At 46.3% G+C, this 13,360-nt stretch overlaps 1 protein-coding gene across 3 annotated transcripts in view; it reads right to left on the reverse strand.

Annotated features, from left to right (window-relative positions):
- The window catches only part of LOC144805972 (NACHT, LRR and PYD domains-containing protein 12-like), a 443,316-nt gene that overhangs the window by 248,007 nt on the left and 181,949 nt on the right, over positions 1-13,360 (reverse strand). For all 3 annotated transcript variants that reach the window (XM_078672434.1, XM_078672432.1, XM_078672433.1), the window contains exon 5: positions 5,339-5,428. In XM_078672434.1, the coding sequence (XP_078528560.1) occupies positions 5,339-5,428 (90 nt within the window). The remainder of the gene's footprint in view (positions 1-5,338; positions 5,429-13,360) is intronic.

Below are 13,360 nucleotides of genomic sequence, written 5' to 3' on the forward strand. Positions count from 1 at the left end.
CCAGGATGTATCCTCCTTCAGGTGAGTTTCTCCTAACGACGCGACCTTCTCTGCAGAAAACCGGAAGGCAAAGCGCCTTCTAGAAGGCTGGGTGCGGTTTAAATACCCGACCGCACCCAGCCGCTCCCAGTCACGTTCGGGTAATGTGCGCGGGGACGCAGAATGCAGTCCCAGTTCAAGCGCGCACCAAAAGGCTGCGTGTAGGGATGCGGGGAGAGCTCCGAAAGACCTTCGCGAAGGCGGTGTCTTTCACGGAGCCAAAGGCAGAGCATCCCCAGCACATCAAATGAGCTTCAAAAGTTCCACAAGTATATAAGGCAACAAAGCAGAGTATATAAGGCAACGAGGCAGAGTACTAAAGAGCACATGCAAAGTCAAGTGTAACAAAACCTTAGGAAACATATGATAAGACAGAAGGATAAACGTAAGCACCCAATCACACTGACTAGAAGCGTGCGTGGAGCACGGGACAGGGGTGGGTTTTTCCAAGGGGGAAATCAGCACATGTCTCAGGATATGTGTGTTAGGGGTAAGTGGATTCATGACACCCAGGTACAGGATGGATGCTTGGTGTTATAGTACTGGGTCACAGAGGGCAGCCCACCCAGGTACAGTAGGGATGCTTGGTGTTCTAGTACTGGGCCTCACAGAGGGCAGCCCACCCAGGTATACTATGGATGCTTGGTGATATAGTATTGGGCCTCACAGAGGGCGGCCCACCCTCCAAGAGGCGGCAGCGATTTTGCTGGCTTTTTTTATACGTAGGGGTGGTGGCTGCCCAGAATGGGCATCCCAATGTCCCCACCCACTCAAATAAAATAGCCACAGTCTTTCTGCCCCCCTTGGGGGCATGTCAGGGCAATAGCCCCCAATGTAACCCCCTCCCACGGGCAGCAGAAAAACCAATAGGCAGACTTTTTTCGGAATGCGCCTACCTCTGGATTTTGGGTCGTAGCGCAGTCTTCCGATAAAAATGGTACCTCACTTGCGTGGTTAGGCCTAGTGCCCGCGACAGGAAACGGCCGAAACCGCAACATGGAGACACCACATATTTACAGTGAAAACTGACCCTTTGTTTGCAAAGTGCCTAGCTGTGGTTTTTTTAACCCTAGCTCTGCCGGAACCTAGGGAAACTTAGCAATCCTGTAATTTTTTTTAAACTAGACTCCCAGGGAAATCCAGAATGGGGTAACTTGTCTGGCTCTCACCAGGTTCGGTTACCCAGAATCCCTTGCAAACCTCAAAGCTTGTAAAAAAACACATTTTCCTCACATTTTTGTGGTTGAAAGTTCTGGAATCTGTGTGGATCCAAACATTTCCTACCATCCAGTGTTCCCCTAGGTCTCCCGATAAAAATGGTGCTTCACTCGTGTGGTTGGCTCAAGGACCCGCGACCCTTACCTATCACAAAATGACCTGGTTTTTGCATGGGGGGTCCCATGAGTTTTTGTCCCTGGGGTCAGCGGCCATCTAGGGACACCTACAAAAACCACACATTTCTGATACCTCGCTGGATTCCCCCCGGGTGTCCAGTTATGACTTGCCTGGATCTCAAACGTTTCCCTACCCAGAATCCCCTGCAAACCTAACATTTTGCTGAAACAAATGACACATTTCTGTGTGGGAAAGTTGTAGGATCATCGGGCAGACACAAATTATCCACCTCCCAGCGTTCCTTCAGGTCTCACTTGTGTGGGTCGGCATAGTGGCTGCAACAGGAAATGGCCCAAATCGTACTGTGGAGACTTCAATATTACCTATAACAAAACTACCAGGGTTTGGGGGTCGGGGGCACCTGTTTTTTTTAGCCCGGGCTCGCCGCCATCTAGGGAAACCAAAACATTTCTGAAAGCGAAACATATGGGGGAGTGTAATGAGGTATGGCTTGTTTTCCGACCCAGAATGCCATGCAAACCTCAAATTTAGCTGAAAAAGCACTTTTTCCTTATCGTGCCAGCACAAATGTACACGTGTAGGGAAACGTTGGGGGATCCATGCAAGCTATACCTCCCTGGACTCCCCCGGGGTCTCTCGGTTTCAGAAATGTGTGTGTTTCGTAGGTTTCCCTGGATGGCTGCCGACCCAAGGACCAAAAACGCAGATGCCCCCCCCCCCCCTATGTATCCGAAAATGACCTGGTTTTGCAAGGGAGGTCACATGCAGTTGCTTCTGACATGAGAGACACATCCAGTAAAGAGCTGAAGAACTGGAGTCTTGTTAAAGACAACACTGATTCTTCCGACTCAAAAAGGACATCTAATATTTACAAGTTACTGAATCAGAAACCTTACAGGAATGCGAGACACTTTCACCTTCCACAAATACAACAAATAGAACATTCATATCATTATGAATAAATAAGTATACAAGATCAGTACATCTACTACATTCATGAAAAAGGGAGGAAAATGTGCTTCTAAAAAGTAATTTTAAATAATTATATAATGCAGCAATCACACAATTATGTCCAGCCTGTTAAGTTATTGCACAATACATCAATTACATCATTGCATAGAGGAAAGTTAACCCCTTTAAAGCTAGTAAACAAACCTCCCCAGTGCTGCGCTGTCCATTATCCGGTGCTGAACTGGACGTCCAGCGGTCGCACGCAGCACTGGGGAGGTAGTGCCCGTGACGACCGTTGGCCGACGGCAGCACTTAAGGGGTTAAAATACAGGACCCTCTGCCACAAAAACAGCAACAAAAGGGCCTCCACTATATGGACTAAAGTCCCTAGATACAGAAGGGTGTGCAATGGTCGGGCGCAGTCCCCTGGGATAGGTGCATTGGCTCGCTGAGCCATCTCACCGGAACAGAAGCCCATGAGCTGAAGGTTGAGTACAGTCCCCTGGGATAGGTGCATTTGCTCACTGAGCCATCTCACTAGAACAGAAGCCCCTGAGCTCAAGGTCGGGCGCAGTGCCCTGGGATAGGTGCATTTGCTCGCTGAGCCATCTCACTAGAACAGAAACCCGTGAGCTGAAGGTTGAGTACAGTCCCCTGGGATAGGTGCATTTGCTCGCTGAGCCATCTCACTAGAACAGAAGCCCGTGAGCTCAAGGTCGGGCGCAGTGCCCTGGGATAGGTGCATTTGCTCGCTGAGCCATCTCACTAGAACAGAAACCCGTGAGCTGAAGGTTGAGTACAGTCCCCTGGGATAGGTGCATTTGCTCGCTAAACCATCTCACTAGAACAGAAGCCCGTGAGCTGAAGGTTGAGTACAGTCCCCTGGGATAGGTGCATTTGCTCACTGAGCCATCTCACTAGAACAGAAGCCCCTGAGCTCAAGGTCGGGCGCAATGCCCTGGGATAGGTGCATTTGCTCGCTGAGCCATCTCACTAGAACAGAAACCCGTGAGCTGAAGGTTGAGTACAGTCCCCTGGGATAGGTGCATTTGCTCACTGAGCCATCTCACTAGAACAGAAGCCCCTGAGCTCAAGGTCGGGCGCAGTGCCCTGGGATAGGTGCATTTGGTCGCTGAGCCATCTCACTAGAACAGAAACCCGTGAGCTGAAGGTTGAGTACAGTCCCCTGGGATAGGTGCATTTGCTCGCTGAGCCATCTCACTAGAACAGAAACCCGTGAGCTGAAGGTTGAGTACAGTCCCCTGGGATAGGTGCATTTGCTCGCTGAGCCATCTCACTAGAACAGAAACCCGTGAGCTGAAGGTTGAGTACAGTCCCCTGGGATAGGTGCATTTGCTCGCTGAGCCATCTCACTAGAACAGAAACCCGTGAGCTGAAGGTTGAGTACAGTCCCCTGGGATAGGTGCATTTGCTCGCTGAGCCATCTCACTAGAACAGAAACCCGTGAGCTGAAGGTTGAGTACAGTCCCCTGGGATAGGTGCATTTGCTCACTGAGCCATCTCACTAGAACAGAAACCCGTGAGCTGAAGGTTGAGTACAGTCCCCTGGGATAGGTGCATTTGCTCGCTGAGCCATCTCACTAGAACAGAAACCCGTGAGCTGAAGGTTGAGTACAGTCCCCTGGGATAGGTGCATTTGCTCGCTGAGCCATCTCACTAGAACAGAAGCCCTTGAGCTCAAGGTCGGGCGCAGTGCCCTGGGATAGGTGCATTTGCTCGCTGAGCCATCTCACTAGAACAGAAACCCGTGAGCTGATGGTTGAGTACAGTCCCCTGGGATAGGTGCATTTGCTCGCTGAGCCATCTCACTAGAACAGAAACCCGTGAGCTGAAGGTTGAGTACAGTCCCCTGGGATAGGTGCATTTGCTCACTGAGCCATCTCACTAGAACAGAAGCCCCTGAGCTCAAGGTCGGGCGCAGTGCCCTGGGATAGGTGCATTTGCTCACTGAGCCATCTCACTAGAACAGAAGCCCGTGAGCTCAAGGTCGGGCGCAGTGCCCTGGGATAGGTGCATTTGCGCTGAGCCATCTCACTAGAACAGAAACCCGTGAGCTGAAGGTTGAGTACAGTCCCCTGGGATAGGTGCATTTGCTCGCTGAGCCATCTCACTAGAACAGAAACCCGTGAGCTGAAGGTTGAGTACAGTCCCCTGGGATAGGTGCATTTGCTCGCTGAGCCATCTCACTAGAACAGAAACCCGTGAGCTGAAGGTTGAGTACAGTCCCCTGGGATAGGTGCATTTGCTCGCTGAGCCATCTCACTAGAACAGAAGCCCTTGAGCTAAAGGTTGAGCACAGTCCCCTGGGATAGGTGCATTTGCTCGCTGAGCCATCTCACTAGAACAGAAACCCGTGAGCTGAAGGTTGAGCACAGTGCCCTGGGATAGGTGCATTTGCTCGCTGAGCCATCTCACTAGAACAGAAACCCGTGAGCTGAAGGTTGAGTACAGTGCCCTGGGATAGGTGCATTTGCTCGCTGAGCCATCTCACTAGAACAGAAACCCGTGAGCTGAAGGTTGAGTACAGTCCCCTGGGATAGGTGCATTTGCTCGCTGAGCCATCTCACTAGAACAGAAACCCGTGAGCTGAAGGTTGAGTACAGTCCCCTGGGATAGGTGCATTTGCTCGCTGAGCCATCTCACTAGAACAGAAACCCGTGAGCTGAAGGTTGAGTACAGTCCCCTGGGATAGGTGCATTTGCTCGCTGAGCCATCTCACTAGAACAGAAGCCCTTGAGCTAAAGGTTGAGCACAGTCCCCTGGGATAGGTGCATTTGCTCGCTGAGCCACCTCACTAGAACAGGAGCAGACAGGTGGAAGTCACTGCATCTTATAATAACTTCTGCTAACAGCAGAACAAAAGGTTCAAACTTTATACCCGTAATAGCAGCTCCTACGTCTGAACCTAACGCGGTCTCGGTGAGAATGATGTAACCCCCCATCTTCCCAAGGACATTCCTACTGGACTCACCTGAGCTCCTTGAGGCGGCTCTGCGGATCCGTCAGCACCTCCAACAGCACAGATATGTCTGGCTCAACTCCCATCTTACAGCAGATTAATCTGTGGAGGAAAGAGCAGCCATGAGCCTCACAGGTCAGGGGGGCAGGGGGGCGGGGGGGCGGGGGGACGGGGGGGGACAGGGGGGGCAGGGGTCAGCAATGCAAGGTTTGCTTCAGAATCAAAAAGTTATTTTTTGTTAATGAGGACAGTTAACAGTAACAGGTCTGATTTGCTCTTGTCCCAGGATGCATCAGGCCACACCTACCTCTGGCAGCAGAAAGGGAAATAGCGCCTAGAAGACTCGAGACTGGACACATGTTTTAAACGTATGTGTTTGGTGGAGAAACTATGAAGGTTGCCACAGGAGTGACACTGGTTCTTCAGCGAGAGTAACCCAGGACACAAGAGGTTTCACCTCTAGTCACTGTGAGTCCCGTAAACCGCGCTATGATCCTGAGTCCAAAGCTCCACTTTTAAGACATTAATCTAAGTTCATTTTCACATTGAAATGGTTTGTAACAAACTCCTCAGGAAATAAATATTGACGGATTATTTATTAATTATTCAACACCAAAGAAGCTCCCAGTGGAGAAGAAAAGAATGAACGAATGAAGCACACCCAGGGCTCCAATTAGAGAACGACCCAATGAGTGAATGAATGAAGCACACCCAGGGCTCCAATTAGAGAACGACCCAATGAATGAATGAAGCACACATGAGGCTCCAATTAGAGAACTACACAATGAATGAATGAAGCACACCCACTATACCATTGCCCACTGCCTGATATCCCTCTGTACCCCACACCTCCCACTGCCTTATATCGTTGTGTACCCCACACCTTGCGTTCACTGCCTGATATCCCTCTGTACCCCACACCTCCCGCTCACTGCCTTATATCGCTGTGTACCCCACACCTCCTGCTCACTGCCTTATATCCCTCTGTACACCACACCTGGCGCTCACTGCCTGATATCCCTCTGTACACAACACCTGGCGCTCACTGCCTGATATCCCTCTGTACACCACACCTGGCGCTCACTGCCTGATATCCCTCTGTACACCACACCTGGCGCTCACTGCCTTTTATCCCTCTGTACCCCCACACCTCCCGCTCACTGCCTTAGATCCCTCTGTACCCCACACCTTGCACCCACTGCCTTCCATCCCTCTGTACCCCACACCTTGCGCTCACTGCCTTTTATCCCTCTGTACCCCCACACCTCCCGCTCACTGCCTTAGATCCCTCTGTACCCCACACCTTGCACCCACTGCCTTCCATCCCTCTGTACCCCACACCTTGCGCTCACTGCCTTTTATCCCTCTGTACCCCCACACCTCCCGCTCACAGCCTTAGATCCCTCTGTACCCCACACCTGGCGCTCACTGCCTTAGATCCCTCTGTACCCCACACCTGGCGCTCACTGCCTTAGATCCCTCTATACCCCACACCTTGCTCTCACTGCCTTTTATCCCTCTGTACCCCCACACCTCCCGCTCACTGCCTTAGATCCCTCTGTACCCCACACCTTGCACCCACTGCCTTGCATCCCTCTGTACCCCACACCTTGCGCTCACTGCCTTTTATCCCTCTGTACCCCCACACCTCCCGCTCACTGCCTTAGATCCCTCTGTACCCCACACCTTGCGCCCACTGCCTTCCATCCCTCTGTACCCCACACCTGGCGCTCACTGCCTTATATCCCTGTGTACCCCACACCTGGCGCTCACTGCCTTATATCCCTGTGTACCCATCAAGCACGTGCTGTTTGGGCTTGGCACGCGAAAAGTGAGCACGCCACATGTTGAAGCTGCTGGATGATTGGAGTTAAAAAACTGGTGAAAATTTTGTAATGAAAAACGGAGCGCTACCTAGATATTTTTGAATTTGGGTCTGAGATTCTCCTCACAAGCTCCACTCTTCTGGAATTCCCTCCCCCCAGAACTCCGCCTAACGTCCTCCTACTCTCAATTTAGGAGTTCGCTCATGAGCTGGCTTTTCTCCCAAGCATACAACTAACCTCACCACATTGCTGTGACCTTCAGCCCCTCCACTTAAGTGCCAAAAAACCGCTGGTGTACGTGCTCTCTATAAATAATTTATATCATAATCCATGGTGACATAAGGCTTTGTGTGGACTTTAGGTCCCTTAATAAGGAGGTGGTCGTTGACAAATTTCCCTTGCCTAACATTGATGAAATAATGTCTACTTTGAGTTGTGCAAAGTTTTTTTCAATGTTGGATATCACACAGGCCTATCACCAAATTGAACGGACGCAGGACTCACAAGACTTAACGGCGTTCATCCCTCCCACTGGTGCTTTCAAATGTAAAAGAATGCTGTTAGGTCTTGTGTCTGCTGCATCAGTCTTTCAAAGGGTTATGTCCACAATTTTAAAAGGTGTAAAAAAATGTTACATTTTATCAAGATGACATATTGATATTTGGTTTGTCTCAACAGTAACATGACATGTATGTGAGATTGGTAATTGAGAAAATTTAAAAAGCAGGTCTCACGAGAAAAGTAAGTTTTCTGTACAACAGGTTAACTATTTAGGTCATTGCATCACATCATCGGGTATTATTCTCAAGAAATAATTGGTTGATACCATTCTCAATTTAGCAACTCCAAAATCTAAAGAGGAAGTTGTCTCCTTCTTGGGAATGATTGAGTATTATGGGAAATTTGTAAACAATTTAGCAAGCAAATCAAGTAACGTGAGACAGTTGCTTGTAAAAAAATAGAGTTTATTTGGTCGAATGACTGTCAAAAGGAATTTGTGAAGTTGAAAGAACATTTAAAAAATGCACCCAGTTTACAAGCATTTATTCCAGGTGGAGAAACTACTGTGGCGACTGATGCAAGCTTGAAAGGGTTAGGTGCCATTTTAAAACAAACTAGAGATGGTGAAGAGCATTTGATTGCATGTGCATCAAGGAGCTTACGTGGGCCAGAATTAAATTACTCTGTAATTGAGAAGGAGGCGTTGGCCATCTACTGGGCACTTAATAAGTTTAGAAACTTTGTTTGGGGAACATATTTTAAGGTATGTTCAGATCACAAACCGTTAAAAGAAATTTTTACAAAGAAGGGACTTGATTCCATTTCCTCTCGTATAAGACGATGGGTTGAGGGTCTTCAGGATTTTAATTTTGGTGTAGAACATCTCCCTGCTGTGGATAATGTTTCAGCTGATTGTCTGTCTCGTTTGGTTTGTGATGTAGGAGATGAACAGTTTGTGGATGATTTCTTGGAAGAGGAAATCAGTGTTTGTGAAATAACCTCAGGTGTCATAAAAAGGGAATGAGTGGAAAGAGGAAGTTCAGAAAGATAGTGAGTTGTTGAAAGTTATGAATATGATTCATATAAAAGTTTTAAATGATGATTCCTTGCCAAAAAATTGGCAAACAGTTGTTGATGAGTTATCTGTAGACAAAGACATTTTGCTGAGAGGGACTAAACTGGTTCCTCCATCTCTAGTAAAAAAAAATAATGGAGGAGGCACATCAGGGTCACTTAGGAATTGTGAAAACAAAGGAAGTATTTAGAGTGCGTTTCTGGTGGCCTGCTATGGATTTGGAAATGGAGCTTGAGGTTAGAGAGCGTTTACAATGTAAAATCAGTGATAAGGTAATTATTACTCACTTTGCACCTATGGTTTGTCGTAGACTTCCCAATGGTCCTTGGGAAGATATTGCTATTGATATAGTTGGACCCTCAATGGTGAACATCGTACACCTTATTTGATGGATTTGATTGATCTTTATTCCAGATGGGTTGAGATTTTGTGTATATCAGATGTTACCTCTAGTTGTGTCATCTCTTTTTTACAAGATATTTTTAAGAGAGAAGGCTTTCCAAAAATTCTCTTCTCAGACAATGGCCCTCAGTTCTGCTCTGGACGAATGAATGATTTTCTTTTATCTTGTGGCATTACTCATAAAAAATGTTCTGTTTATCATCCAGAAGGAAGTGGAGCAGTTGAAAGATTCAATAGGGTTATAGAAGAAAATATTCAATTATCCAAGATTAATTCCTTTAGTTGGAAGAATGAGTTACAAAAATGTATTCTAGCGCATCGATCACCCCTCACACCTCTACTAGCGAATCGCCTTTTGAGTTATTTAAAGTCAGAACTCTTAACACAAGACTCTGTCCAGGTTGGATGACTTGGGGGTAAAGGTGTAAAAGATAATAGCGTTGGTGTTTGGAGAAAAAGAGAGGAAAATCTACTGCTTAAAACAAATTTTATTTTGATAAAAGGAAAAAGGTGAAAGAAGCACATGTAAAGGTGAGTGATCTGGTACGTGTGAAGGCTCCTGTAGGAGCATTGCCATGGTCAAAGCTTACCGCTCCCATGCGGGTAACAAGATGTTTAAGAAATGCTGTTAAATTGGAAAATGGAAACATTTGGAATTTAAGTCGAATTGTAATTGTAAAGTCCAATGCTGAAATGAATAAGTTGTGCATTCATTTGCCTAGTGGTTCAGATGAGTTACCCAAGTCTTGTTCGAGATGTAGTGGTCGGAAGACTTCGGCACCTCTTTATATGAAAGACTATGTTAGCGTTTGTTAATTCATGACTTCCCTGTGTAAAATCTCGCTTATATCTCATTGTATCTCATGTTCACTTCATTATTGGGAGGGAGATGTGTGGTGTCATTCATCCTCTCTTCCCTGGGATCTAGGTTCTATAGAACATGGAACTTGGAATCCAGATCATGTCTCATGTGTCAGTTACTCCTGGGTGGCTGATGGATGAGGTGTTAAGAATAAACCTCTGTATTAACTTCCACGTGTGCTCCTGTTTCATTTAAGAACATTACTGTACCCGTGTGTTGTACCCTGCTTCTCCCTGCTCTTCTCTCTTTCTTGTCCTTTCTTAGTCTCTTGTACTCAGCTGCTCAGCCTGTCTCTATGATGTCATCCTTAGTTCTATCTGTGTATCTTGACGTGTACTGTCATTTACCTTGGAGGCTGAGCAGCAAGGCAGCTGCTCCAGGTGGGGCATTTACCTTAACCTTTACTGGCACCTGGATTACTACCGTATCTAAATGCTGTACTTGATTATTTAATTACCAAAAATAAACATACATCCTGACACAGCAAATAAGAATTCACTTTTCAAATTATTGGATGTTACACTGGCGACGATTTAAGGGAAAAAAAACACGCGTGATCAAAAAGATACTGCAACAGAAGAAACTAACTGAACCTCATGCCCAACTTCTTGAGTGCCCCACCGGTGTCTACAACAACTGACAGCCAGAAGTAAGTTGGGTTTGGACATGTTAAAGTCCGCCTATACGTGGGGGGCCTCATTTATGAGGCGGTGCGTCCGTTTTACTACGCTGGTGCGTCTTTTTGTGACGCACTAGTGGCGTAAAAAAATGTGCCTTGTTGCGCCATATTTACAACGTGACGCATCAAGGTAGATGCGTCACTTTGTAAACCCCTGCGCCACATTATACCAGCGGCAGGTATTATGTATGCAAGGGGGGCGTATTGACGCAAGAAAGGGTTGTAGAAGTGACGCAGTGAAATCTATGAGATTTCACTGCGCCACTTCTAGGACACAAATGCGTCAATTTCTTATGCCTGCCTCATGGCAGGCATAAGGGTGACACAAGCCCTTTCACATGTGAAAGGAAACATTGCAGGAGTTGCGTCACTTTTGTGACACACTCCAGCAATGCGTCACTTTTGCGCTTACATATACGTCAGAAATACGGACGTATCTGTAACTCCTTGCGCAATGATGCGTCATACTGTAAATATGACACATCATTGGTGTCGCAAGGACGCAGTGAAAAGTGACGCATCGCTGTTTTCACGCAGCGATGCGTCACTTTTCATAAATGAGGCCCCGGATGTTTAAGTTGTCGCCTGCTGTTTGAAATCTGCTTTTACATAATATAATATTCAGCTACATGTGGAGACTCCCTGCCTTACAGTCATCTTACAAAAGGAAGTGATTTGATTTGAATAACTTGGAACTTGTACATGGATACATTATGCTGCCTGCTACCAACTTTCATGTGACTGAAAATGAGTAGATAGTATATTCAGAAACAAACTTTGCTGCCATCAGAGTTGTGAAATAATCTAGCGTTGGTGTGCTGTGAACAGTTATCAATTATGTACACCTGAGATGATACGAAGAGTCTGTGAACCCTGCGGAGATTACTTGGTGCATGTTAAAGGAAATTCCTGCCTCCCTGATGGTATCATCCTTCACACTACTTTGGGGACAAGGTGACTTTTATGGACTTTGTGCGCTTTACCATGGCAATTGGCGTGCAAAAGCCTGCCATGAGCCACTCTGCGCCGCGTCAATAGCGTGCCACCATTTTGTGGTTGGCCGTGGCTCAGTATGCAGGTTGGTGCAAGTCCTGAGTATGCCAACTAGGTTAGTTCTGTGCGTTTTCCTTTGCCAACTTCATTGAGGCAGTTTCAGAGAAGGATCTGGTGGATATTTTCTTTTCTGCCTGGATCGGTTGGTGGATTTTTGCGGTGGTTGGGTGATGATTTCGTGGATACAGCTTTGGGTTCGGGTGAGATGCCGCTCACCATATTTTCTTCAGTGTAGACTCGGTCGGGTTTACAATCTTCTTGCAGTTGGTGACAGTCTCTATATGGAAAAGTTTACCGGAGTTTTCAGAAAGCTGCCTCCGAACATCTGACAACGGTGACTACATTTATTATTTTAATTTGTTATGCTTAAAATATTGCTAATTGCACCTTGCATTTCAATTAATTTACAAACTGTGCTATTGGTCTGAGGATTTACAGTTATTTGTCATTGATACCCATTAGGTGATACTTTATGCAAGCCATTTTATGCAGGTTTGTTCGTAATTCTTCCTTTGAAGCTCAGGATGGCTCAGAGCTGGGCATCATAATCTTTTTATGCAAGCCATTTTATGCAGGTCTGTTCGTAATTCTTCCTTTGAAGCTCAGGATGGCTCAGAGCTGGGCATCATAATCTTTTTGTGGGCAGCCATTTTTGTGCTCAATATATTTATTGAGGTGCGCTATCCCGTTTATTGTGCAGTTGTTTAGTTAACTGGACCTTGTTAGGGCTCTATTTGTTTGAGATGTATAATGCTATTTATTATTACAAGTAATGAGCAATTGTGACGCTCGATTCTTTCTATGTTTATTTGTACTGAAATGAACCATTTGAAGAGTTCATTTCCATGTGTATTTTCTGGAGGTTAGTTGTAGGGATTTTAATTCTACTACGTTTGTTGGAGCCATTTATTTGCTCAATGTCGATTGAGGTGCTCCATTCTTGTTATGCGTATTGGTGATGAGCCGTAAGGGTGCTCAGTTTTTATTTGTATTGCTACTGAGCCATTTATTGGCTCGACTTTTGTTGAGGTGCTCAGTGTTATCTATGCTTAACTCTAGTTTGTTAGAAGTGTTCATATTACATTTTCATGCTCGGTGTTTGTAAGGAGCCGTAGATGTGCTCAGTTATATATATGCTTACATTTTGTGACCCACTTTGGTGCTCTCTTCGCTAGAGGTGTTCTATTCGTATTGAGATTCTCAGTTCTATTTCGTATTACTGGTGATGAGCCTAGGGCTCAATTCTCTTGGAGCTTATGTATGCTGAACCACTTCGGTGCTATATGCTTTTTAGAGGTGTTCAGATTTCATTCATGATTGACGGTACTGAACCTTTATTGCTCAAGTTTTCATTGAGGTGTTCAGTTCCATTTTCATTCTAATGTTGATTTTGTCAAGTGGTTTACCAAAACCACTTTTATTCTTGTTAGCTCATGGTGTTGGTACAATGTTGGTACCCTCGCACTTACCTCTTCTCTCCACCATTCTGAAGAGGGTGTTTATTTTGTGCATTTTATGTTGTTCCTTTAGTCTACTCTTCTGCGCTCTGTTTTATCTTCTTCAACTTTTCCTTCAAAGGGGGAAGGTGTGTTGTACCCTGCTTCTCCCTGCTCTTCTCTCTTTCTTGTCCTTTCTT

Source organism: Lissotriton helveticus (genome assembly GCF_964261635.1).
Source record: "Lissotriton helveticus chromosome 1_1 unlocalized genomic scaffold, aLisHel1.1 SUPER_1_unloc_37, whole genome shotgun sequence".
Classification (NCBI taxonomy): domain Eukaryota; kingdom Metazoa; phylum Chordata; class Amphibia; order Caudata; family Salamandridae; genus Lissotriton; species Lissotriton helveticus.